Source organism: Moschus berezovskii, chromosome 24 (assembly GCF_049115385.1).
Source record: "Moschus berezovskii isolate FMDL1 chromosome 24, NW_MosBer_1.0, whole genome shotgun sequence".
Lineage (NCBI taxonomy): Eukaryota > Metazoa > Chordata > Mammalia > Artiodactyla > Moschidae > Moschus > Moschus berezovskii.
The window spans coordinates 1627963-1651337 of NC_142483.1; the positions used below are offsets into that span (position 1 = coordinate 1627963).

Consider the following 23375-nt stretch of genomic DNA (forward strand, 5'->3'; position numbering starts at 1 on the left):
TTCAGTTCAGTTGCTCAGTCGTGTCCGACTCTCCGCGACCCCATGAATCACAGCACGCCACTCCTCCCTGTCCATCACCAAGTCCTGGAGTTCACTCAAACTCATGTCCACAGAGTCGGTGATGCCATCCAGCCATCTCACTCTCTGTCGTCCCTGTCTCCTCCCGCCCCCAACCTTTCCCAGCATCAGAGTCTCTTCCAGTGAGTCAACTTGTCGCATGAGGTGGCCAAAGTATTGCAGCTTCAGCTTTAGCATCAGTCCTTCCAATGAACACCCAGGATTGATCTCCCTTAGAATGGACTGGTTGGATCTCCTGGCGGTACAAGGGACTCTCAAAGAGTCTTCTCCAACACCACGGTTCAAAAGCATCAATTCTTCGGCGATCAGCTTTCTTCACAGTCCAACTCTCACATCCATACATGACCACAGGAGTGGGGGTTTTACTGCTCTTAAATACAGTACAGTAATGTACATTCTTTCAGTTCAGTTCAGTTGCTCAGTCGTGACCGACTCTTTGCGACCCCATGAATCACAGCACACCAGGCCTCCCTGTCCATCACCAACTCCCAGAGTTCACTCAAACTCACGTCCATTGAGTTGGTGATGCAATCCAGCTATCTCATTCTCTGTCGTCCCGTCTCTTCCCACCCCCAATCCTTCCCAGCATCAGAGTCTTTTCCAGTGAGTCAGCTTGTAGCATGAGGTGGCCAAAGTATTGGAGCTTCAGCTTTAGCATCAGTCCTTCCAATGAACACCCAGGACTGATCTCCTTTAGGATGGACTCGTTGGATTTCCTTGCAGTCCAAGGGACTCTCAAGAGTCTTCTCCAGCACCACAGTTCAAAAGCATCAATTCTTCGGCGATCAGCTTTCTTCACAGTCCAACTGTCACATCCATACATGACCACTGGAAAAACCATAGCCTTGACTAGATGGACCTTGGTTGGCAAAGTAATGTCTCTGCTTTTTAATATACTATCAAGGTTGGTCATAACTTTCCTTCCAAGGAGTAAGCATCTTTTAATTTCATGGCTGCAATAAGCATCCACAGTGATTTTGGAGACCCAGAAAATAAAGTCTGACACTGTTTCCACTGTTTCCCTATGTATTTCCCATGAAGTGATGGGGCCAGATGCCATGATCTTCGTTTTCTGAATGTTGAGCTTCAAGCCAACCTTTTCACTCTCCTCTTTCACTTTCATCAAGAGGCTTTTGAGTTCCTCTTCACTTTCTGCCATAAGGGTGGTGTCATCTGCATATCTGAGGTTATTGATATTTCTCCCGGCAATCTTGATTCCAGCTTGTGCTTCTTCCAGCCCAGCGTTCTTCAGGATGTACTCTGCATGTAACTTGAATAAGCAGGGTGATTGCTAAATCCTTTGTAGAAACGAAGGGTATGGGAAAGTACCGGGGAAATTAGGGAAATCTGAGTAAGATGTGTAGATTGAACCAATATCATTGTTATCCTGGTTGTGGTATTCTCTTTTTTTTTTAATTAATTTTGCTAGTTTTAAAAAATTGAGATATAATCCACATGCCTTAAAATTTATTCTTTTGGGACTTCCGTGGTGGTCCAGTGGCCAAGATTCCCAGCTCCCAATACAGGTGGCCCAGATGTGATCCCTGATCAGGGATCTAGATCCCATGTGCTGAAGCTGGGAATTCACAGGCTGCAACTGAAAGATCCTGCATGGTGCAGTGAAGATGGAAGATCCCGCGTGCTGCAGCCAAGAGCCGTGCAGCCAAGTAAACAAACATAAACATTTTTTAAAAACAATTCCCTCTTCTGTAAGTGTACAATTTGGTGATTTGTAATATATTTTAAAAAATTGTGCCTCATTACCACTAATTCCAAAACGTTCTCGTCGTCCCTAAAAGAAATGTTCTCCATTCGCAGTCTCCGTTTCTCATTCCCCTCCCCCAACCGTTACCCTCCTTTCTGTCTCTGTGGATTTGCATGTCTGGATATTTCATGTAAAAGAATCATACGACGTGGCCTTTTGTGTGTCTGGCTTCTTAGTGTAATGTTTTCAAGGTTCATGTCAGCATGAATCAATATTTCATTCTTTTTTATTGCTGAACAATATTCCATTTAGGGATATACACACACACACACATTTTGTTTATTTAACTTTTACTAGTGTGGACATGAGTTTGAGTGAACTCCGGGAGTTGGTGATGGACAGGGAGGCCTGGCGTGCTGATTCATGGGGTCGCGGAGAGTCGGACACGACTGAGCGACTGAACTGAACGGAACTGAACTGAACCAGTTAGTGAACAGTTGGGTTTTTTGGCTCCTCAATAATGCTGCTGTGAAGGTTTGTGTACAAGTCTTTGTGTGACATATGTTGCCATTTCTCTTGAGTACAAATGCTGTGGAACAGTAACTGTAACATTTTCCCTAACTGCCTGATTTCCAAAGCATCTGCTCCCCTGTATTTTCCCACCAGCAATGTATTAAAGGTTTCAATTTCTCCAGGTCCTCACTGACACTATCTTTTTTTATTAATAGCCACCTTAGTGAATGTGAAGTGGTATCTCATTGTGGTTTTTATTTGCATTTCCCTGATGGTTAATGATGTTAGGCATCATTTCAGGTACTTTAGGCTATTTGTACATCTTCTTTGAAAAAATGTCTATTCAAATACCTTGTCCATTTTTAAGTTGAGTTATTTATCTTTTTTTCATAGACTTATGAGTTCTTTATAACCGTGCTGCTGCTGCTACTGCTCAGTCACTTCAGTCATGTCCGACTCTGTGCGACCCCACACAGGGCAGCCCACCAGGCTCCCCCGTCCCTGGGGTTCTTCAGGCAAGAACACTGGAGTGGGTTGCCATTTCCTTCTCCAGTGCATGAAAGTGAAAAGTGAAAGTGAAGTTGCTCAGTCGTGTCCAACTCTTTGCGACCCCATGGACTGCAGCCCCCCAGGCTCCTCCGTTCACGGGATTTTCCAGGCGAGAGCACTGGAGCGGGGTGCCCCTGCCTTCTCCCTTTATAGCGCTAGCCAGGCCCTTATGAGGTATATGACTGACAAATGCTTTCTTTGATTCCGTGGTTGTCTTTTCACTGTCTTTGCAGTGTCCTTGGAAGCACAGACAGTTTTTACTGTGATGAGATGCAATTTATTCATTTGTTGGTGTTGCTCACGTTTTTACTGTCTTTTTTTTATATATGAGAAATCATTGCTTGATCCATGGTCGTGAAGATTTACCCATATGTTGTCTTTTAAGAATTTTATAGTTTTACGTCTCACGATTAGGTCTTTGGCCCATTTGAGTTAGTTCGTGTATATGGTATAACGTTGGGGTCCGACCTCATTCTTTTTCGTGTGGCCATCCAGTTGTCCCAACACCATTTGTTGAAGATTGTTCTTTCTCCCATTGACTTGTGTTGGCACTTTTGTCACAATACAATTGACCACAAATGTATGGATTTATTTCTGGACTCTCATTTCTATTCCATTGATCTTAGTTTTGCAAGATCTCACCATTGGGGGAAATTGGGCAAAAGGTATGAAAGATCTTTCTGTATTATTTCTTATAACTGCTAGTGAGCATACAATTATATTAATAAAAATTTACTTTAAAAAGGCAGATATTATTTTAATGATACCTTCTCATCACCACCACCCTGACACCACACCCCGCCCCAAATAAAGGAACTGTTTTGTGTGAAGAATTTCCCCAGCCTTCCGCTGTGGTTCCTGTTCTTTACCGCTAGGTGGCACCAACTCTCCCTTTTTCCAGAAGCTACCGCAGGAAGAGACTGTGCCAGGACTTCTTGCCAAGAGCAGGGCCTCTTGCCAGGCCCTGGCTGCCGCCATCATGATTCAGGGCAGAGTCCTGGCCGCCCTAACTGTGCCGAGATCACAGGGGGACTCCAGGCTGCCTTTGCTTTCGGGACTGCTTGTTGCCGTGTGCGATGCGTCCTCCGCACGCCTCTGCTCAGGCGTTGAGGGCACTCCTTCACTCATTCTTGGCTCTTCAGTCAGCCCCTCACGTCCGACTCTGCAACCCCATGCACTGCCCACGCCAGGCCTCCCTGTCCTTGACCGCATCCCGGAGTTTGCTCAGACTCGTGTCCACCCACGGTTACATAATGCTCATAAACACAGCCAGTACTCTATCCAGGTAAGTCATTGTTAGGAATAAAAATTGGACCTTTGGGAACTTTCCTGACAGTCCATTGGTTAAGACTTGGCAAAATCACTGCTGAGGGCCCAGGTTCAATTCCCGGTCAGGAAACTAAGGTCCCAGAAGCGTCGTGGTGTGGGGGAAAAGAAAGGCAAAATAACTTTAAAATGTTCGACTTTTAAAGGATGTGATAAAGACTGTAACTACTCCACACACCTTTGCAAACTATAAAGGACTACTCTTTAATCAGCTATGATCATTACTGGGGCTGGGAGATCACAAAGAAAGTTCAAAGTAAATATCATTGTGCCTTTATAGTCATAAAAACAAATCTCAGAGAGACTTGTGTAAAGGGCTGAAGTACACGGTAAAGAATCTGCCTGCAACGCAGGAGACCCTGGTTTGATCCCTGGGTTGGGAAGATCCCCTGGAGGAGGGCATGGGAACCCACTCCAGTATTCTTGCTTGGAGAATCTCATGGACAGAGGAGTGTGGCGGGCTACCGTCCGTGGGGTCTCAAAGAGTCGGACACGACTGAGCAACTAACACATAGGAACGTGGGCGTTACGTGGCTGTAGTTCCTTGTGTCCACTGCTGTATAATAGCCCATTGTGAATAAACCACAACATATCTCTCTTCTTATTGCTGGGCATTTACATTGTTTCCAGCTTTTTTTAATCATACAGAATAAATGCTCCAGTGAACATTCCTGTGCCTGTCTTCTGATGCATGTGTTTACAGGAGTGCCTCTTGCACAGACACATCCAGGAGCGGAATAGCCTCATAGGGACGTTCAACCTCATGAAGTAGTGCCAGTTGCTGCCCAGGGTCCTTGTACCGATCTACACTTCCCACCGTGGAGCCACACCTTCTCCAGCTCAGTGTTATTAAATCCACTTTCTGCCAACCCAGCGGGCATAGATGGACTCTCACTGAGATCTAATCTGCTTTTCCCTGAAGTTCCAAGCCTTCTACTTGCGTACTGAGCAGCCATGACCTTCTGGTAACCAGAACGCAGGCGTTCTCTGCACCATGCGGGTGCTGGTCTGTGTCGACTGCGTTTATTGCAGCTCTCCTCCCAGCTTCTGACTTGTCTTTTCTTTTTCTTTATGGTGCGTTTTGATCAAGGTAAGCTTAAGAATTTGATGTTGTTGAACGATCCGTGTTTTCTTTTGTGTAAAGTATATCGTGTGTCTATTTTGAATGGCGTGTAATTGATTACCAATGTTAATTTCAGGTATCAGCACAGTGATTCAGTTATACACGACGTGTATCTATTCTGGTACGAATTCTTTTCCAATTTAGGTTGTTACAGACTATTCAGTAGAGTTCCCTGTGCTTGGCAGTAGGCTCTTGCTGATTACTTTATGTAGTGTGTGTGTCTGTGTCAGCCCCAGACTCCCACTTTACCCCTCTCCCCCACCTTTCTCCGTTGGTAACCTTTAGTCAGACATGACTGAAACGACTTAGCAGCAGCAGCAGTCTGTTTCTGAAGTCTGTGAATCTGTTTCTGTTTTATAAATAAATTCATTTGTGTAATTTTTATATTCTATATAAATGATACCATATGATATTTGTCTTTATTTGACTTAGTTCCCTTAGTGTGATAATCTCTAGGTCAGTCATGTTGCTGCAAATGGCATGATTTTGTTCTTTTAATGACTAATACTCCATGGTATTTATGGACCACACCTTTTCTATCCATTCACCTGTTGATGGACACTTAAGTTGCTTCCATGTCTTGGCTGTTGTAAACAGTGCTGCTGTGAACATTGGTGCATGTATCTTTTGAAGAAGAGTTTTCATCTTTTCCTGATGTATACCCAGGAGTGGGATTGCTGGATCGTGTAGTAGTTCTGTTTTTAGTTTGTGTTTTTTCTCAGGAACCTGCATACTGTTCTCTGTAATGGCTCTATCAGTCTCCATCCCCCCAGCAGCATAGGAGGGTTCCTTTTGCCCCACACCCTCCCCAGCATTCATTGTTTGTAAACTTTTTGATGATGGGCATTCTGACTGGTGTGGAGCGACACCTCGCTGCGGTTTTAACCCGTGTCTCTCTAAGGATTAGTGCTTTTGAGCATCTTCTCAGGTGCCTGTTGGCCATGCAGGCCATTTGGAGAAACGCCTGTTTAGACCTTCTGCCCGTATTTTGATCAAGGGTTTTGTTGTTGTTGTTACACTATATTGAACAACACAGTTTTATGTTTTCTTCCAAAGATTTTAAATTTTGCTTTTCACATTTACGTTCTGACTTCATCATAAGTTCTTTTTATGGCGTGAGGTAAGAGTTGGACACGACTGAGCAACTGAACTGAACTGAAGGAGTTGATTTCATTTTTTTCCACTTGGATAATCAGTTGACCAGCACAGTTCATTGAATAATCCTTTCCTTCCACACTGACTTGCAATGCCATTTCTACCCCATGTCAGACTCCCAGCTATAGTCTGTGCGGCCCATGGGTCTGTTTCTGAGCTCCTATGCCGTATCATTGTCAGTCCGTCTATCCGTCTGTCGGTTTTGCACTATCTTAATCATCACAGTCTTAGGGTAAGTGTTCACATTAGTATCTCGGAGGGTGAGTCCTTCCATCTTATTTTTGGAGCATGGCTTGCCTTTTTTTTTTGCCTTTATTCCTCCATAGAAATCGTCCAAGTAAAGCTTGTTTCATAGACAGTCCTGTGGGATTTTAATTAGAGTTGAATTAAATCTGTAGATCAGCTTAGACAGTCTTTAGCATAACCTTGGCTACATGCACATGTATGTAACTTTCTACTTTTTTCAAGTTACCTCTGGCACTTGAGCGCCCCCCGGTGGCTCTGACGGGTGCCAGGTAGTTACGGTCTGCACAAGCTGTCTAATTTAATCCTCACAGTCACCATTTCCCGAGTTCACCAAGCCTTGCAGGATTTGATGATTTGCCACAACTCGCCTGGGGGAGGCACAGAAGAGCCAGTGTTTGAGCCCAAGTCCATCTGACCCCGCCACAGCTCTGGCGTTACTGCTCAGGATTTAACTGGCTCCAGTCTCTCCACGTGTAAACGACTCATGATGAGTGTCTCTGGTATACATTTTGCCCCTGTTCCCAGAAAGTTCCTGTCAGTTTACTTGCCCAGCTGGCTCCAGTCTCAGCATTTACAGTTGGAACCCACGGTGAACCGCAAGCCAGCGAAACTGACATTCCCTCAGCTGGTTCTTGACACCAGACACAGAGCTGAGTCATTCTCTTATGCTGTCTCATTTAATCCTCACAGCGCCACCAGGAAACCGAAGCTCAGAGAGGCACATTCATTTGCTCAAGATCACACAGCAGACTAGGGCCACAGAGGAGCCCAGGGGTTAACATCTTAAGAGCTTCCAGAGGATGCCCCTCACCTGGGAATAAAATGCGGACTCCTCCCTGTAGCCTGTGAGGCCCTAACACCCTGCATCCTGCCTCCCTCCTGCCTCACTGGGATTCCTCCTGTTTCTCCAACTCTCTGTGACCCTGCCCTGCGGGCAAGGCCTCTGCCCAGCGTGCAAGCGGCTGTGCTCTCCTGTTGTGGCCAGTTGAAAGGCCACCTCCTCAGAGAGGTGCTCCAAACCTCATAGCTGAAGTCCCATGCCCTCTCTTTTCCATGGTCTTGTTCTGCTTTCTTCATGGCAACTTAGCACTGTCTGGGTTGATCATTTGTAGTGAAAGTTCTCCTAAAAGGTAAAAATAATAGGATGTGTTAGTGTGTGTGTATAGACAGAGCAGGAGGTTGAGTTTTATTGTAAGGAATTGGCTCATGCAGTTATGGGAGTGGGAGGTCCCAAGACCTGCCAGGTGCTCAGCAGTCTGGAGCCCCAGGGGAGCCAGTGACTTAGTTCCAGCCCAAGTCCAAAGGTCTGAGGAGCAGGGGAGCTGATGGTGTGGTTTCTGTCTGAACACTGGCAGCCTCAAGACTCAGGAAGAGCTGACATTTCAGTTTGAGTACAAAGGCAGAAAAAAAGCCAATATTGTAGTTTGAAAGGCCGTCAGGCAGGTGTAGCTCCCTCTTATTCAGTGAGGTGGTTTTTTTAAACACAAGCCTTCAACTGATTGGGTGAGGCCCACCCACATTGAGGAGAGCAATCTGCGTTACCCAGTCTGGTGTTTTAAACGTAGTCTCATCCAAAGCACCATCACAGACACGCCCAGGATGATGAGTAAGCAGATGCCCAGGCGCCCGTGGCCAGTCAGAATGACGCAAAGTGAGCCGCAGCACTTGTTGACTGTATCCCTCTACCTTCAGCCGCTGAGGCAGGTCTGGCACGTTCCTGGCACACAGTGGGGGCTCAGTAAATAGCAGTGAAATCAGTGAATGATAAAGCCCAGATTCCAGCTCGCTCTGAGCAACTCTGTGTTGATTCTTTCTCTGCAATAAGACTCTCCTTCAGATTGATCGTTTGGTTGACTGGAAGGAAAAAAAAATAACATCTGAAGTCAAATGAATGTCCATGTGCAAATGCTTGGTATTCATTTTGTGTGATGAAAGCGCCCAGGACTGGGAGTGTCAGGCAGTTCAGCTTCTCCTGGACTCCCTTGGTGCCCAGGAAAACAGAGTTCACAGCCACCCTGCTCGTCTCTGGACGCGTGGCTGCAAGCCTGAGAGGCCTACAGCATGGCTTCAGGCTTCCCGAGAGAAGTTTTCCTGTCGCTGCAAGGTAGGAGGAGAAGCAGCCCTCCGCAGGCTCCTGGCCCGGAGGGGTGGCAGGGCTGGGCTGTTCTGTGACTTACCAGGAGCTGGTGACAGTGAACAGAAAGGGCTGAGAACATCTCCACCTGCCCGCAGACTGGAGGACAGCAACAGAGTAGTGGCAGTTCAGTAAACTGACAGGGAGCATCTGTCAGAAACTCTCCGAGGCCCACGCCCACCTCACGGGGCCCACTGACCTCTGGCTGTGCCTGACTTTGCAGATTTTGTGGTCAGAAAGGCGCCAGAACAAATCTACCTTTGCGTGAACTGCTGAAACACTCACGCGTGCTATCATGGAGTGTACACGAGTCACATTCATGCACAGGGATTCAGTGCAGGCACCTCTTTGGAGGGGGACCCTGCTGTGGCTTGTGAAGGGCCTGGGACTTGGAATCCCCAGGAAGTTCAGCCACTGGGGCTGCTGTGTCTTCCTAACCATCGTTAGGGACCTCCTAGACATTGTGCTCTGCTCAGATGTGACCAAAGGCTGGTGTCCGAGGAGGAAGGGCATGGCTGGTTTGCCTGAGACACAGATGACTGCCCCAGGCCTGCCGCAGAGCCACCGTGATTTCCGCGTGACCGATGCTTTCCCACGCTAAACGTGCGAAGAGAGGGAGCCCTTCCTGGACCGCTCTTCCCTACATGTCTCTCTGCTCCAGGGAAGAGTGTAGACAACCTACAGAAAGCCCGGGGTGACTCCTTACCGACTTGCCCTCGTTCCAGTCTCCACCTCTTTGCCGCCAGCCTTGCCACTGCCCCACGCACGGGTCTGGCTCTGCGCAAGGCCCTGGCTTTGGCCCTCCGATGACTCTGGGACCCGTGGGTTTCAGTACTCCTCGGCTCAGTCCTCCAGCACCGTGAACGAAAGAAGGTGAGAGTGGAGTCGCTTAGTCGTGTCCGACCCTCAGCGACCCCACAGACTGTAGCCCACCAGGCTCCTCCATCCGTGGCATTTTCCAGATGCTGGAGTGGGGTGCCATTGCCTTCTCCAGGAGAGCTTCCCAACCCAGGGATGGAACCCAGGTCTCCTGCATTATAGGGAGACGCTGCACCATCTGAGACACCAGGGTGTATCACTTACCACTATACAGATCACCCCAAAACTTAGCTGCCTGACATAAGATGCCAGCTCATGCCCTTAGGGTGACCGGTATCGAAAGAGCAAAACATCTAGCATCGGGAGGATGTGGAGAAACGGAACCCTTGTGCTCCTTTGCTGGAAATACGAGGAGGAAGACATACAGAGGTTCCCCCAGAATCCAGCATAGAATCACCATGTGATCCGGCAGTTCCATCTCTAGTGTACGCCCAGAAGAATGGAAAGCAGGTCTCAAAGAGATGTTTGGAGATCGGTCAAATTCTTGTCCATTGCGTCGGTGATGCAATCCAGCCAGCTCATCCTTTGTTGCCCCCTTCTCCTGCCCTCAGTCTTTCCCAGCGTCAGGCAATATTACTCAGCCTTAAAACGGAGGAAATTCTGATATACCCTGCCACTTGGATGAGCCTGGAGGCCCTCACACTCACTGAAATGAAGCAGTCACAAAGGACGTCTGATTCCATGTTCTGAGGCACCTAAGGCTGTCAGAGCCACCCAGACACAAAGTGGGATGGCGGTTTCCGAGTCTGGGGGAGAGGCAGGAGGGAGTCGCTGTTGCGTGTTTGCAGGCTCTGGTTGCAAACAGAGGACGTCCCGGCAGCTGTCATACAGCACCGTGCGGGTGGCTACCAGTGCTCAGCAGGGCGCTGCAGACAGCTGTGGTGGTCCATTTCATGCTACGTACTTTTTACCACAGTAAATTAAAAAATCCCTTTCTTTTCTCACAGTTTCCGTGGCTAGGAATCTGGACCTCGCTCTGCTGGGTCCTCTGCCTCAGGGTCTCTGACGAGGCTGCACAGGGGCAGGGATCTCATCTGAAGGCTGAGGAAAGGTCTTTATTGCCAGGATTCAGTCCATTGTCGGCCTTTGGCTCGAGGGTGTCCGTCATTTGTAGGCTTTGGCCAGAGGCTGCCCTCAGGCCCTTGCCCCGCGGGCCTCTCCATGCGTCGGCACACTTCTTCAGAGTGTGCACACCAGGAGGGCATATAGCAAGACAGCTAGTGAGGAGGAAGTCAGAATGTTCGTAACCCAACTACAGGTGTGATGTGCCCTCACCTTTGTCATATCCCACTAGGGGGGATCAAGAGATCAGGTCCAGCCCACATGCAGAGGGTCTGCACAGCGGCTGGCCCGGCTGGCCTCCGCGCCTCTGTTCATCTCTCGTGCGTTCACGCTACGTTGCTTCAGTCCTGTCAGACTCTGCGACCCTATGGACTTGTAGCCCACCAGGCTCCTCTGTCCAGGGGGTTCTCCAGGCAAGAATACTGGAGTGGTTGCCTTGCCCTCCTCCAGGGGATCTTCCCGACCCAGGGATCCTACCCGCATCTCCTATGTCGCCTGCACTGGCTGGCGGGTTCTTTACCACTGGGGCCACCCTGGAAGCCCTACCTCCGTCCATGGTACCACCCAGTTGCATCACCTGGAGACCGAGATCCAGCCTCGATTCCTTCCTTCCTCTCCTCCACATCCAGGCCCTCTGCAGGCTTCTTGTTCTCTCCAGCAGATACACCCAGAGCTCCTGTTTATGGGCCGGAATGCATGCCTGGCTTCCGGCTCAGCAGTAACCCAGACAGGCTCGCTGCCCTCCCCATGCCCCAGGCTTGTCAAGGGAGTAGTTTTAAACTTGTTTCCTTAGTTGTAAAGTCAGAATTGTGTAAATGATCACCAAGTGAGCTCATGTGAAGTCACACGCTTTGCGCAGCGTCTTAGCACACAGTAAATGCCCAATAAGTCTTAGCTGTGATTGTTGGAGAAAGCGGGGAAACCTGCAAATGAGAACAGAGGAGGATGCCATGGCAGGGGACAACGAGGGCGGTGACCTTCTCTCCCTCGGTGGCGGGGAAGGCTTCTCCAAGGAGCACGTCTTACGTGAAACTGGAGGGACCAGAGGCGACCGGCAGGCGAGCACGAGCGGTGCAGGGGCAAAGGTGGCACTGGGGTGGGCTCGGGTGGGCCAGGTGGACAGAGGAAAGAGGGCCCTTGCAGATAGATTTTGGAAGCAGACTTGGGTTAAGAATCCACCTGCCAGTGCAGGAGACACAAGAGACTCGGGTTCAACCCCTGGGGAGGGAAGATCCCCTGGAGGAGGAAATGGCAGCCCACTCCAGTATTGCTGCCTGGAGAATCCCACGGACAGAGCAGCCTGGCGGGCTGCAAACCATGGGGTCGCACAGAACTGGACACGACTGAGCGACTGGGCACACACACTTGGGCATGGGGGGGCAAGGGGAAGGAAGGGACCAGAGGACGCTATGTTTCTGGCTCTAGTTGGCTCAGTTGGCAAAGAATCCGCCTGTAGTGCGGGAGACCTGGTTTGATGCCTGGGTCGGGAAGATCCCCTGGGGAAGGGATAGAGTACGTGCTCCAGAATTCTTGGACTCTCCTGTGGCTCAGCTGGTAAATAATCCACCTACAATGCGGGAGACCTGGGTTTGATTCCTGGGTTGGGAAGATCCCCTGGAGAAGGGAACAGCTACCCACTCCAGTATTCTGCTCTGGAGAATTCCATGGACTGTACAGTCCATGAGGTCGCAAAGAGCTGGACACGACTGAGCGACTTTCACTTTTCACCACTGCCATGTGGAAGCCAGGACACCCCCGATTTGGGGAAGAGGAGCAGAGCGAGATGCCCAGTGAAGATACCACCAGCTCCTTGCCGTGTGGTTAGGGAATCACCTCTGTCCCTCCTCCCCACTAGCGCCCTGTCTCCCTGGGCTCCTGCGGTCGCCTCTGCCTTGGTATGCTCCTGGTCTCCCCCTCTCTGCAGGAGAGTGGCCTCACCCACAGCAGCCTTCTCCAGCCCCTCCCTGGCATGCACGCAGTTGCCTAGTCTAAGAGATCAGAGATCAGTAGATGCCTATTGACGCAGGGAGCCAGGAGGGGCCCCAGCAGGCCCTACCCCGGCTCCTCGTCAACAGTCTAACTGCGTCCACACCTCTCACCCAGCTCCGTCCTTACAAGAGGCAGTCCATGGTGCGTGGTGACGGGGGCCAGGCCTTTGGAGTCAAGTGGAACCTGCATCCAGTTCAGATACATTACTTAAGTTCTGGGACCCTACATATTTCGTCTCTGGGAAAAACATTTCCTGTTTAATTGGTGTGTGGGAGGTCTCCAGGACTACCCTCAGCCTCAGTGACTTGGTAGAAGGACTCATAATTCAGGAAGGCCGTTCAACTCATGGTTACAGTTCAGCCTAGTAGAAGCATAGAGATGAAGGTCAGGAAAGGGAAGCGTGTGCAGAGCAGAGCACGGGAGCTCCCAGCTGTGGCGGTGCGGCCGTCCTGGCCACGGGAGGCCTGCCGACGGCGCTCAGCTCCCCCAGTGGCCGTGTGATGGCGCGCAGAGGTGTTCAGTCTGTGGAAGGGCAGTCCCGCGAGCAGAGCACCCCCCGTGTCTGACGACAAATACGTGCTCTGCATTGCGCGCATGCGTGCTCAGTCGCTTCAGTCACGTACGACCCTGCGACCTATGCACTGTGGCCCGGCAGGCCCCTCTGTCCGTGGAATTCTCCCGGCAAGAATGCTGGAGTGGGTTGCTGTGCCTCCTCCAGGGGATCTTCTCGAACCAGGGACTGAACCCAGGTCTCCCGCATCTCCTGCATTGCAGGTGGATTCTTTGCCACTGAGCCCCCACGGTCTCCATTACCATCCCCCAACCACGGCCCCAGGCAAGTGAAAATAGGCATTTACTATCCATCACATGGTTGACATCAGCTGTTTGGGGTGGTCCTGGGCCCCAGGTATACAAAGGCACTCCTACCATATGGGACATTGCAAGGGTCTGCATGTTACCTCCCAGGAGCCAGTCAAGGGCCAGTCCTTGCAGTGGAATGTGCAGGGTTTGGACCTCCCAAGCGTGCTGAGTTCTCCGTTTACTGCACACTTGATCTGAACGTTTAACACGTGTACCAGCCAGGGTCCAGCCAGGAAAGCTGAAACCACTGTAGGTATTTAGAACAGACAGAATTTAATACAAGGAGGTTGTCTCACAGGTGACTAAAGAACTGGGAAGTGACGCAGGAGGCAGGGAGCCCAGGAACCAGCAGCGGCAACCGCAGGCCTCTCCAGAGACTGACGCAGGCCTGGGGCTGCCTGGTGGGCCCTGGGGCATGCAGGGAGAGCTGTCGGCTGGCACTGCCCCCCAGCAGAGGGTGGGGGGAAGAACCCGGGTTCTCCCCCCTCCCGCCTGCCCCGCTCCCACTGGCACCTCCCAGGGCGGGGGCTCCCCAGGAAATGACTCAGACTCCATTTACTCAGGGCCTCTTTCCAAGGTGCCTGACAGCACGCCAGCCACGGTCACCCACCCCACCCCGTGTGGCCCTGCCCGAGAGCTGCCCTGCCCGCAGATACCGTGTCTGCTTTAGGGGATGATGGTGATGAGGGGCAGATAAAGGAACACAGTCTGTCAGGGGAGACGGAGCCAGGGGGTGGAGGAAAGGAGGCAGGGCTGCAGGGATGGCAGAGAGATTATGCAGAAGCCTTCCTGGCCAGCAGAGGTGGGGACTGCGAGGCGCTCCTTCAGCACACTCTGGATCCAGCCAGGAATCCCCTGCCTGAGCCCCATTTCCTGTCTCAGTCCAGCTGTCCCCACCCACATCGCCCCCTGGGAGGGCCTGGGCTCCTTCACAGCAGAAATTGTTTGCACTGAATCTTGTTTCCCCTTCATGCTTGACTCGTGGCTACAGTTTGTTTCATCTCTCAAAGACCTGATCGATTCGGTTTTTCATGCCATTTCCACGCTGCTGAGGGGCATGTCGGCCTGGGGCTTGCTCATGCACAGGCAGTTCAACACTGGCGCTCAGAATCCAGGAACCAGGGCGCTCCCATAAATGGTTTTAAACCAGGTGCTGAAGCCCAGCAGCTCCACGCCTTTGCCTGGCCTCAGGGATCAGAAAGCCCTCCTGTTGCTTCCTCCACATTTGGCCTCACACCCTGGCCAACTAGCCTGTGCTCCCAGATAAGAAGTGCAGAGAAAGACGTACTCTCTTTCCCCCAAGCCCCGTGTTCAAAGACTGTGTCTCACGATGGTTGGTTATTTTAGGTGTGACAGTGCTGTGGTGGTTGGGTAGGAGAACTGAAACTACCTCCAAATCTTTGAGGGAAACACACACACACACACACACGTGAAGTGAATGTGGCAACGTAATAATTATTAGATCTTTTTAGTCTGTGTATTTGACTTCTTTAATAATAAAAAGAATTCCCCTTCCTTCCTTAAAAAATTTTAATGTATTCATTTTTAACTATAAAATTAATTGACTCTTTTTTTTGCTTTCAAACCACCAATCATAACTTCTGATCTGAGATAAACTGTGTCATCACTTTGGATTTACTTAATTCCATCCAAGAGGGAAAAATAAGAGGAAAATTAAGGCTTTCTACTTAAATATAGGTTTTAAGGCAGTATAGAGTAGGGTTTTGCCTCTTGTCTTTTAAGACATGAATGAAGGTCAGGGTTAGGCAGACCTACCCTGTTCTCTTGCTCGCTCTCCCGGAGAGCAGCTGGTACCGAGGGAAGGGTCCAGGAGGGAAGGCCCAGGGAGAGGGTGGTGACCTGGCTGCAGCGTCTGCAGGAGGCTCACCCCTGCAGGCCCAGCTGCCACAGCCCTACACAAGCTGTGTGGTCGGGAGCAAGGCGTGAGACCCACTGACACCTCTGGCGTGACCTTACAGATTGAGGAGAAAACGACCAGCACCCTCTGCATCACACACATAAGTGGCACAGAGATTAGCATGGAGAGCTCAGTAAGCTGCTCGACCAGCCATTGACTAACCTGTGTGGGATGCGGGGCAGAGTGCAAAAGCAGAGCTACCCGCGTCGCAGCCCTTTGCCACCTTGGTTTCTGAGCTGTGGACTCACACAGCCATTCACAACAGAAAGTAAACTGGTGTTCCAGCTACTTATTGCTGAAGTCAGCACGTCAGGCTTATTTAAAACGTGACTGCGTCTTTCCCCTGGCTCTGCACTCTGGGCTGGGCTCAGCTGGGTGGTTCTTCTACCCTGCCAGGTGTCTCCTGGGGTGGAAGGTTCCAAAGAGCATCTTCACTCAGGCTTCTGGGGCTTCAGCTGAGGTGGCTGGAACAGGGGGATGGCTGGAACACTTGTGCCTCCATGTCATCACAGTAGCTGGACCTCTTTACAGAGTAACTCAGGACTTCAAGAGACAGTATCCCAAGAAGACAGACCCCAGCATTCAAATGTTTCTCAAGGCTCTGCCCAGCACACCTGCTACCATCCCATTGGCCAAAGCAAGTTAGTTACGTGTCCAATCCTGGAATGTACATGTGACGAAGAGGGTTGACAGTCAGTGGACACCACCAATGCATGGACCCATGACAACCAGGAAAAGCCCTGCATACAGCAGTCAATAAACTGCCATGGATCACCCAGGATGAAGCTCTCCTTTCAGTTAGGAAGACGCCGTGAAGGAGCTCAATCATTCATTCACTTAACAAGTATGTCTCGGGAGTGCAGATGCTGGGGATTTGGTATGGAGGAGACAGGTGAGCTCCTGCTTCTGAGGGCTATCAAACAGTCCATGTGCAGATAAGACAGTTTCCGATGATGACTAGCACTGTAAAGAAAACAGCATAACAGGGCAGAGAGTCAGTAGGGGTTGAGGGTGGGTACTTTAGATACAGGGATCAGGAGAGGTGTTCCTTGAAGCAGGAAGCTTAGCTGAGACTTAAACAACGAGAGGGCTCCGACCTCGTGGAGATCCAGTTGCAGATGTTCTAGGAGGAGGGAACCAAGGGCGGAGGAAGGGGGTAGGAATGCTCCTTGACCAAGTCTCAGCTCGACGTGTTTCAGGGACAGCAGACTGCATCTGTCTAGACTAGGGCATCTGGAATATCGGAAAAGGGAGGGAAGGTCTGAGGGAGCAGGCTGGGCCTCGCTGCTTCTCTGAATGCACCCAGAAGTATGACGCACATCAGGAGCCTGACCTGAAGTTCCTTGCCCATCGTCCTGCCCCTTCCTGGCCCTCCTCTGCATTTCCAGAGCCATTCTGAGAAGCTCTCAAGCTCTGGTGGCTGTCAAAAGGTCAGGGGGGCGGTGATCAGAAGGAAGTTAAAAAATATCCTCGTGTTGGAGGCTAACTCCCCTGCGCCGGACATTGCGAGGCAGTGTGCAAACGTCCCACCGCCACCATCTTACAGACAAGCCATCTTCTTGACACAGAATCCAGGGCGCTGTTGCCCATTTCTAATTATAACCAACATTTGTTTTCACATACATCATCCCACGTAATCCCCTCGTCCAGCCGGGGAGAGTCCGTCCAAGGAAGCAAACATTTGAGCAACCTTCGTGCTAAATCTTGTGCTGATCGGCCCTGTACATCTGGTTAACCTTCCCCCAAGCCTGTGCAGGTTTTACTTCTTATCTCCATCTCTCTGTGGAGGATATAGACTCAGAGTCACTCAGGAAACAGCAGCACTGCAATTCCAGCCTGCGTCCTTTGATCCCAAGTCACAGGCTCCACCCCCTGCAGCTCCTGCCGGCTGTGTAGCAGGGCCTGCCCTGGGCAGGTGGCCAGGTTGCACATTCTCCCAGAGCTCCATCTCCATACAAGGGCCTCCATGAGCTGGAGATGAGAAGAAGGATGGAAAGAAAATGCTTATCATATTACTTTGAATTTCGTCTTCCTTAGTCAAACCAGTACACCTGGAGTACACCCTGAGCAGATAGGTATATGTAGAGGGAATATTATACAATGTGTATAAAAATTTCCCTGTGTATTTACCGTACTTTTTCAAATGAACAATTGGATCTATTATTTTCAGTTTAGATGTTGTTTACTGGAAACAGTTGCTAGAGATTAAAGAAAAAATATTCAATGTCATATTTGAAAATGTAACTACTATATTATTTTAAAATAAACTTTTCCAAAATATCCTGGCAGTGCAGTGGTTAGGACACAGTTAACCCTTTCACTGCCAGGCCCCGGGTCAGTCCCTGGATGGGGAACTAAGATCCCACAAGCTGTGTGGCACGGTCAAAAAACAAACAAACTCATCCATTTTCCTGACTTTAAAATACATCCATACTTTCCGAAAAGGAAACACATGTATCTCCATCCATATATATACACACATGGTTACTTTTTATGTATATGTAATTCTGTAGTCACCTTTAGAATAGCACTATTAAAAATGCAATGTGTGTATTTTTTTTAAAGTGTTAATTATCTGAACATTTAAAATATATCACAATTTGGAACCTGACTTGATATTCCTTCCTATTAGAAGATCAGAAGTGGCTCGAGCCTCTTGCAACCTGAGAGTCCCCTGGTCCAGCTGATTTGAACCATATCAAGTCTAGGATTGTGTTTGTTTTTTGGAATTGCAGGGCAAGTGACCTGCTTGGGTCATGTTCAATCTGCCGTCTGTGTTTAGACATGGCACAAACATCCTCTGAGAACTCGGAGGAGACTGCCAGGGAAGGCCTGGGCCTCCTTCCCGGAACAGCCTGCTTCGGACCAGTTTGGTGTCTCCTCCACGTGTCCCAGCGACCCCCTGCCTTAGGCGGGGCTGGAGCCCAAGCAGGATTGATCCTCACTGAGAGGGAGTACGGATCACAGCCTCCCCGCCACCCCATTTGCTTTCCAAAGGTTAGCAGCTTGAGATAATGTGTTTTAGAGATTTCCCAATCAGCTAGTATTTAAAAGATGTTTATAACTGGAAAAAGAAGATAGAGCCTCTGGCAACTAGGAAAACATAGAATAAAAGTTTTCCCTGGACTCTTTTTTTTTTTTTTAATTAAAGAACAATTGATTTTGAAACTAACAATGTTGTGTTAGTTTTAGGTGTATGACAAAGTGATTGAGGTGTGCATACATCAGTCTGGTTTTTTCAGATTCTTTTCTCATAGATTATTACAGGATGTTGGATAGAGCTCCCTGTGCTGCACAGTAGGTCCTTGTTGGTTTTCTGTTTATATATAGTGTGGGTGTGTTCATCCCAAACTCCCTCCACCTTCCCTTTTGGCAGCCACACGTTGGTTTTCTGTGTCTGCAGGTCTCTTTCTGTTCTGCGTATAAATGCATTTGTACTGTTGTGTGGAGAGGGTGGTCACACAAACCCATGGCATCATAGGCTGTCCTCGTCTGAGTGACGTCACTCGGTGTGGCCCTCTCTAAGTCCGTCCATGTCGCCACAGATGGCTTTCCCCTACTCTTCATGTGCAGTCTCTGCAATAATAGTAAAGGAAATAGAAATTAGAAACCTCAGACCTCTCGGCCTTCTTCCCTCTAGTCCTTGTCCACACAGGGCTTTATGCTGACAAAGCTGGTAACATTTGTGTTGCCTTTTCACCTAATGTCAACAATTCCATAACAGAGGAAAGGCTACTCTTTATTCTAAGGAGTTGTAATATTAAATACAGTTTGGGGAAAGAGAAAAAAATTATTCGTAAACCTGCCATCCTTACTGAACCACTTTAATTTTTGCATTTTCTATCTATGCTTTGTTCACTGCTTCTATATTTTGCATATTTTACATAATAGAACTATTCTGGTTATTGCCCACAAGCATTCACAGGTTTATAAAAAAAAGAATATATACTCCTACACTCTACAAAACTCTTAAAAACCTGTTTTGAGTTCTCCTTACAGATCCTTATCCACACGCATATTTCATTTTTTCCACTAGTAATAAAAACAAATTCAATTTATTATTTTTATATTACATAACACTTTTATATTATAAAACACTTTTTTATATTCAGAGAACATTTGTAAAACTTTTATATTATAAAACACTTAGTGATTCCTTATACTCATTACTTTTTTTCTTAAACTTTAAGACTTGAAAGAATTACAAAAGTAATTCATGCTGATTTGTTACAACTGAAATAACTCAACATTTTGTGAAAGGAGAATCATATGTGCCCTATGTCTTACTCCAGTCCCATCCCGTGAAGTAATTAATGCTAACGGCCTAGTGTGACCAACGCATATTTTCCCTCTGTCTTTCAGATATATGTCTTTCAGATATATTTAAAAATAACCTTTTTTTAAAAAAAGGTAACCTTTTAAAAAAATAACCTTTTTTTTTTAAAAGGAATATTATGCACGTATCTTGACAACTTGCCTTTTTTTCTTCAGCCATAGCATGCATATCCCTTAAGACCAAAAGATACTAATTTAACTTACTCTTTTAGATGGGTTTATTTTACGTTAAGGATGTGCTGTAATTTATTCATTTATTTTCCTGATGATAAATATTTCTATCATCCATAGTTTTTTAATCTCTGAAAAATGTTGCGATAAAACATCCATCGGCATATATTTTTCTATACGGGTTCTTTTATATCTGTAGGCCTGTTTATCCAAAATGGGATTTGCAGGATCAGAAAAATCATATATATTTGTATTTTAAAAATTTTAAATCCTCTTTTTGCAGCCATCATGGTCATGCACTAAAATGCTCGCATTTAACTGTAAGAGTCAGTGAGGTTTGATGAGTATAGTCACCACCAACACAACTCAGGTACAAAACTTTCCATCCCCTAAAAAGGTCCCTCTCGCACCTCTGCAGGAGCGCCTCCCCGCTCCCCGCACTGCCCAGGAGGATTTCTCCTTTCTGGGACTTCACTACCTGGGATCCCCCTGCGTGTCTTGCCCAGTTCTGGCTTGTCCACTTGGCCCAACATCCTGGACATTCATCCACCTCACAGCTCATGTCAGAAGTTTCTTCCTTTTTGCTGTCAAGTGTGGTTTTCAGAGAACCAAGCTCCTTTCCAGAAAAGTCACAGCTGGCCGGGTTCCTCCCAGCAATGAACAGGAATGTCTTTTTCTCCGAATCTCTGCAGGCACTGGGTGGTATTCTTTTCAGTTTTTGCCAGTTCCTCAGATGGAAATGAGGCTCCTGTTGCTGCCCGAGTTCGCATCTCCTCGCTCTCCTTTCTCGTTGACTTGTTTGTTCATGGCTGTGCTGGGTCCCCGCGGCCGTGAGGAGGGCTCTCTCCTGCTTGCAGTGCGTGAGCCTCTCGTTGCGGCGCCCGGGCTCTGGGGCGCCCCCTGCGGCAGTGGCGAGACGCGGACTCAGTGGCGGCGGCGGCTCTCGGGCTCCAGCGCGCAGGGCCTCAGTTGGTGCCCAGCGTGTGGGGTCTTCCCACAGCAGGGGCAGGACCCTGTCTCCTGCATTGGCAGGAGGTTTCTTTACCACTGAGCCACCAGGGAAGCTCTGGGGTTGTGCTCCTTGCATTTTCTCTTTGATGGATTGCCTGTCAGACCACTGACTCATTTTTCTACTGGATTTTAATTTGTAGCAACTCTTTCTTTGCTCACGATCTTAGCCTTTGTTGTAGATAGTTTCATTTTTCTCCTGCTCTGTCCTTTGTCTTCCAACTTTGAAAGTGTTTTTTGTTTTAAAACTATGTCAAGTAGTCAAATATGCATATCTTTGTTTTTATAGTTTCTGGATTCCCTATTAAGCATAATATCGTGTTCTATTCCTTCACTTAAGATGTAAGCACTTCTTGTGTGAGTGCTTAGTCACTTCAGTCGTTCCAACTCTTTGCGACCCCGTGGACTGTAGCCCACCAGGCTCCTCTGTCCGTGGGATTTCCCAGGCGAGAATACTGGTGTGGGTTGTCATGCCCTCCTGCGGGGGACTTTCCTAACTCAGGGACTGAGCCCGCATCTCCTGCGGCTCTTGTGTTACAGGCAGTCTTTACTGCTGAGCCACCCGGAAAGCCCTTCTTTTGTATTACCACCTTCACAACTGTAATTGTCAAGGTGGCACTGTGTCACACCCAGAGATAGCCCGTAAAGTAATTAAAATTATTCTTCTCTTGGATACTTGATTTAATTATTAATTAATAATTATTAATTTAATTACTTTCGATAATTTCCCAGGAGTAATGTCCCAGGTTTTGAAGGTATTTTGTAATTTTTATTTTTTGCTGCAACGTACAGCTTTTGTGATCCTACTTCCCTGATCAGGGATCGAACGCACGCCCTTGACAGTGAAAACGCAGAATCCTAACCACCGGATTGCCAGGGAATTCTCTGTTATGTGATTTTAAAAATATGTCAGTAATCTAGAGAAATACTCCAGACCAGAATACTAGAGCCGGTAGCCTTTTCCTTCTCCAGCAGATCTTCCCGACCCAGGAATCAAACCGGGGTCTCCTGTATTGCAGGCGAGTTCCTTACCAACTGAGATATCAGGGAAGCCCTAGAGAAATACCGGCACAGCATCTTGAATGGTTTCATTATCTGAGTGTGAATCGTGTCCAGTGATAGACATAGAGGTTCACGGTATGACACATCAGCCCCGTGTGTGCCTAGAAGCCCTGCTTCCTGGTTTGTGTCAGAACAAAACCCCAAACAGTGTTACCTGCTCTGTGCACCTCCACACCTCATCTGGGGGTCCCATCTCTCCCCTCTCCCTACTCCCATGCCTGAAGAAGCTGGGGGCTGAGCGGTGGAGCCCTGACCGGGTCCGAGCTCTGCTGACCGGAAGCCTGGTCCTCCAGCCACATCCGTGAATGACGTTTGTGCAGCACAGATCCCTTCCCAGTTTACAAAGGCCTTTCTCAGTCTTTGATGTGGGAATCCCTCCCTGCTTTTCTCAGCCCAGTGAATGCCTTCTCATTCCTCACGACTCAGGAAAGCATCTCCTCCGCCAAGCAGCGTCCCTCCCTCTCTTGGGACGGTCCTAGCGCTCACACTGTGTTTTAGTCCCTCCTTCACATCAGTCTCCCTGACTGCACCCAGCCTCTGCCCACCGCTGTGGGTTTCCCTGGAGGAGGGCAGAAGTGCCTTTGCAGGTGGAGCCTGGGGGTGGGTCTGTGGCAAGGTGAGATTAATGTGGGGGCAGAGTGGAGATGTGTGATGGAGCCGGGAAGGCTGGCGGGGGCTGGGCCGCTGATACCCTTGCTTGCCAGGCAACAGGCTGGGCATTGTCTCCTGGTCAGTGTGGAGCCAGTGGAGGGCTAGAATGTTACTCAACTTGGGTGAGTGGTGGCCATCTACAGGCTGGTGACAGTGAGGGCCTAGCAGAGGCAGCTGAGATGAAAGAAAAGGAAGGGGCTGGATTCCAGAGAAAACCTGGATTTTGAAACAGGAAGTCTTGGCCACTTGATGTCCCAGTGGCTGCACCCGCTCAGCCCCCAGCTTGTTTAGGCAGCTGTAGAGAGGCCGTGGGAGTGGGGAGGGGAGAGACGGGACCCCAGATGAGGGGGTTGCACAGAGGGGGCCCCATTGTTTGGGTTGTTTCCTGCCACAAACCAGGAACCAGGGGTTCCAGGCACACCCGGGACTGATGTGTCATACCTTGGACCGCTGCTCTTCAGGAATGCCTGGACTGACGTCTCCCCTGAGGACTTCCCCAGCCAGCCCACGTGGGGTGTATCTGCAGTTTGGGGGTGGACGTGGCCGGGGGATCAGCGGTTGAGAGGAGAGGCAGGCTCTGGGGCTGGTCTGCCTGGGCTGATGAGTGACC

The 23375-nt window shown here is 49.1% G+C and overlaps 1 protein-coding gene across 5 annotated transcripts in view; it reads left to right on the plus strand.

Moving 5' to 3' along the window:
* LOC129547656 (uncharacterized) overlaps nucleotides 1-23375 on the plus strand; it is a 32840-nt gene that overhangs the window by 1564 nt on the left and 7901 nt on the right. Inside the window, exons 2-3 of one of the 5 annotated variants that reach the window (XR_016036239.1) lie at nucleotides 1-4130; nucleotides 4875-23375. The exon at nucleotides 4875-23375 is cut by the window's right edge and continues 7901 nt beyond it. Coding sequence is in view for 4 of the 5 variants with exons in the window: in XM_088831832.1 (XP_088687958.1) it covers nucleotides 1-204 (204 nt within the window). In the remaining variant the exon portion in view is untranslated. The other 4 variants (XM_088831833.1, XM_088831834.1, XM_088831832.1 and 1 more) reach the window with 4 other exon arrangements.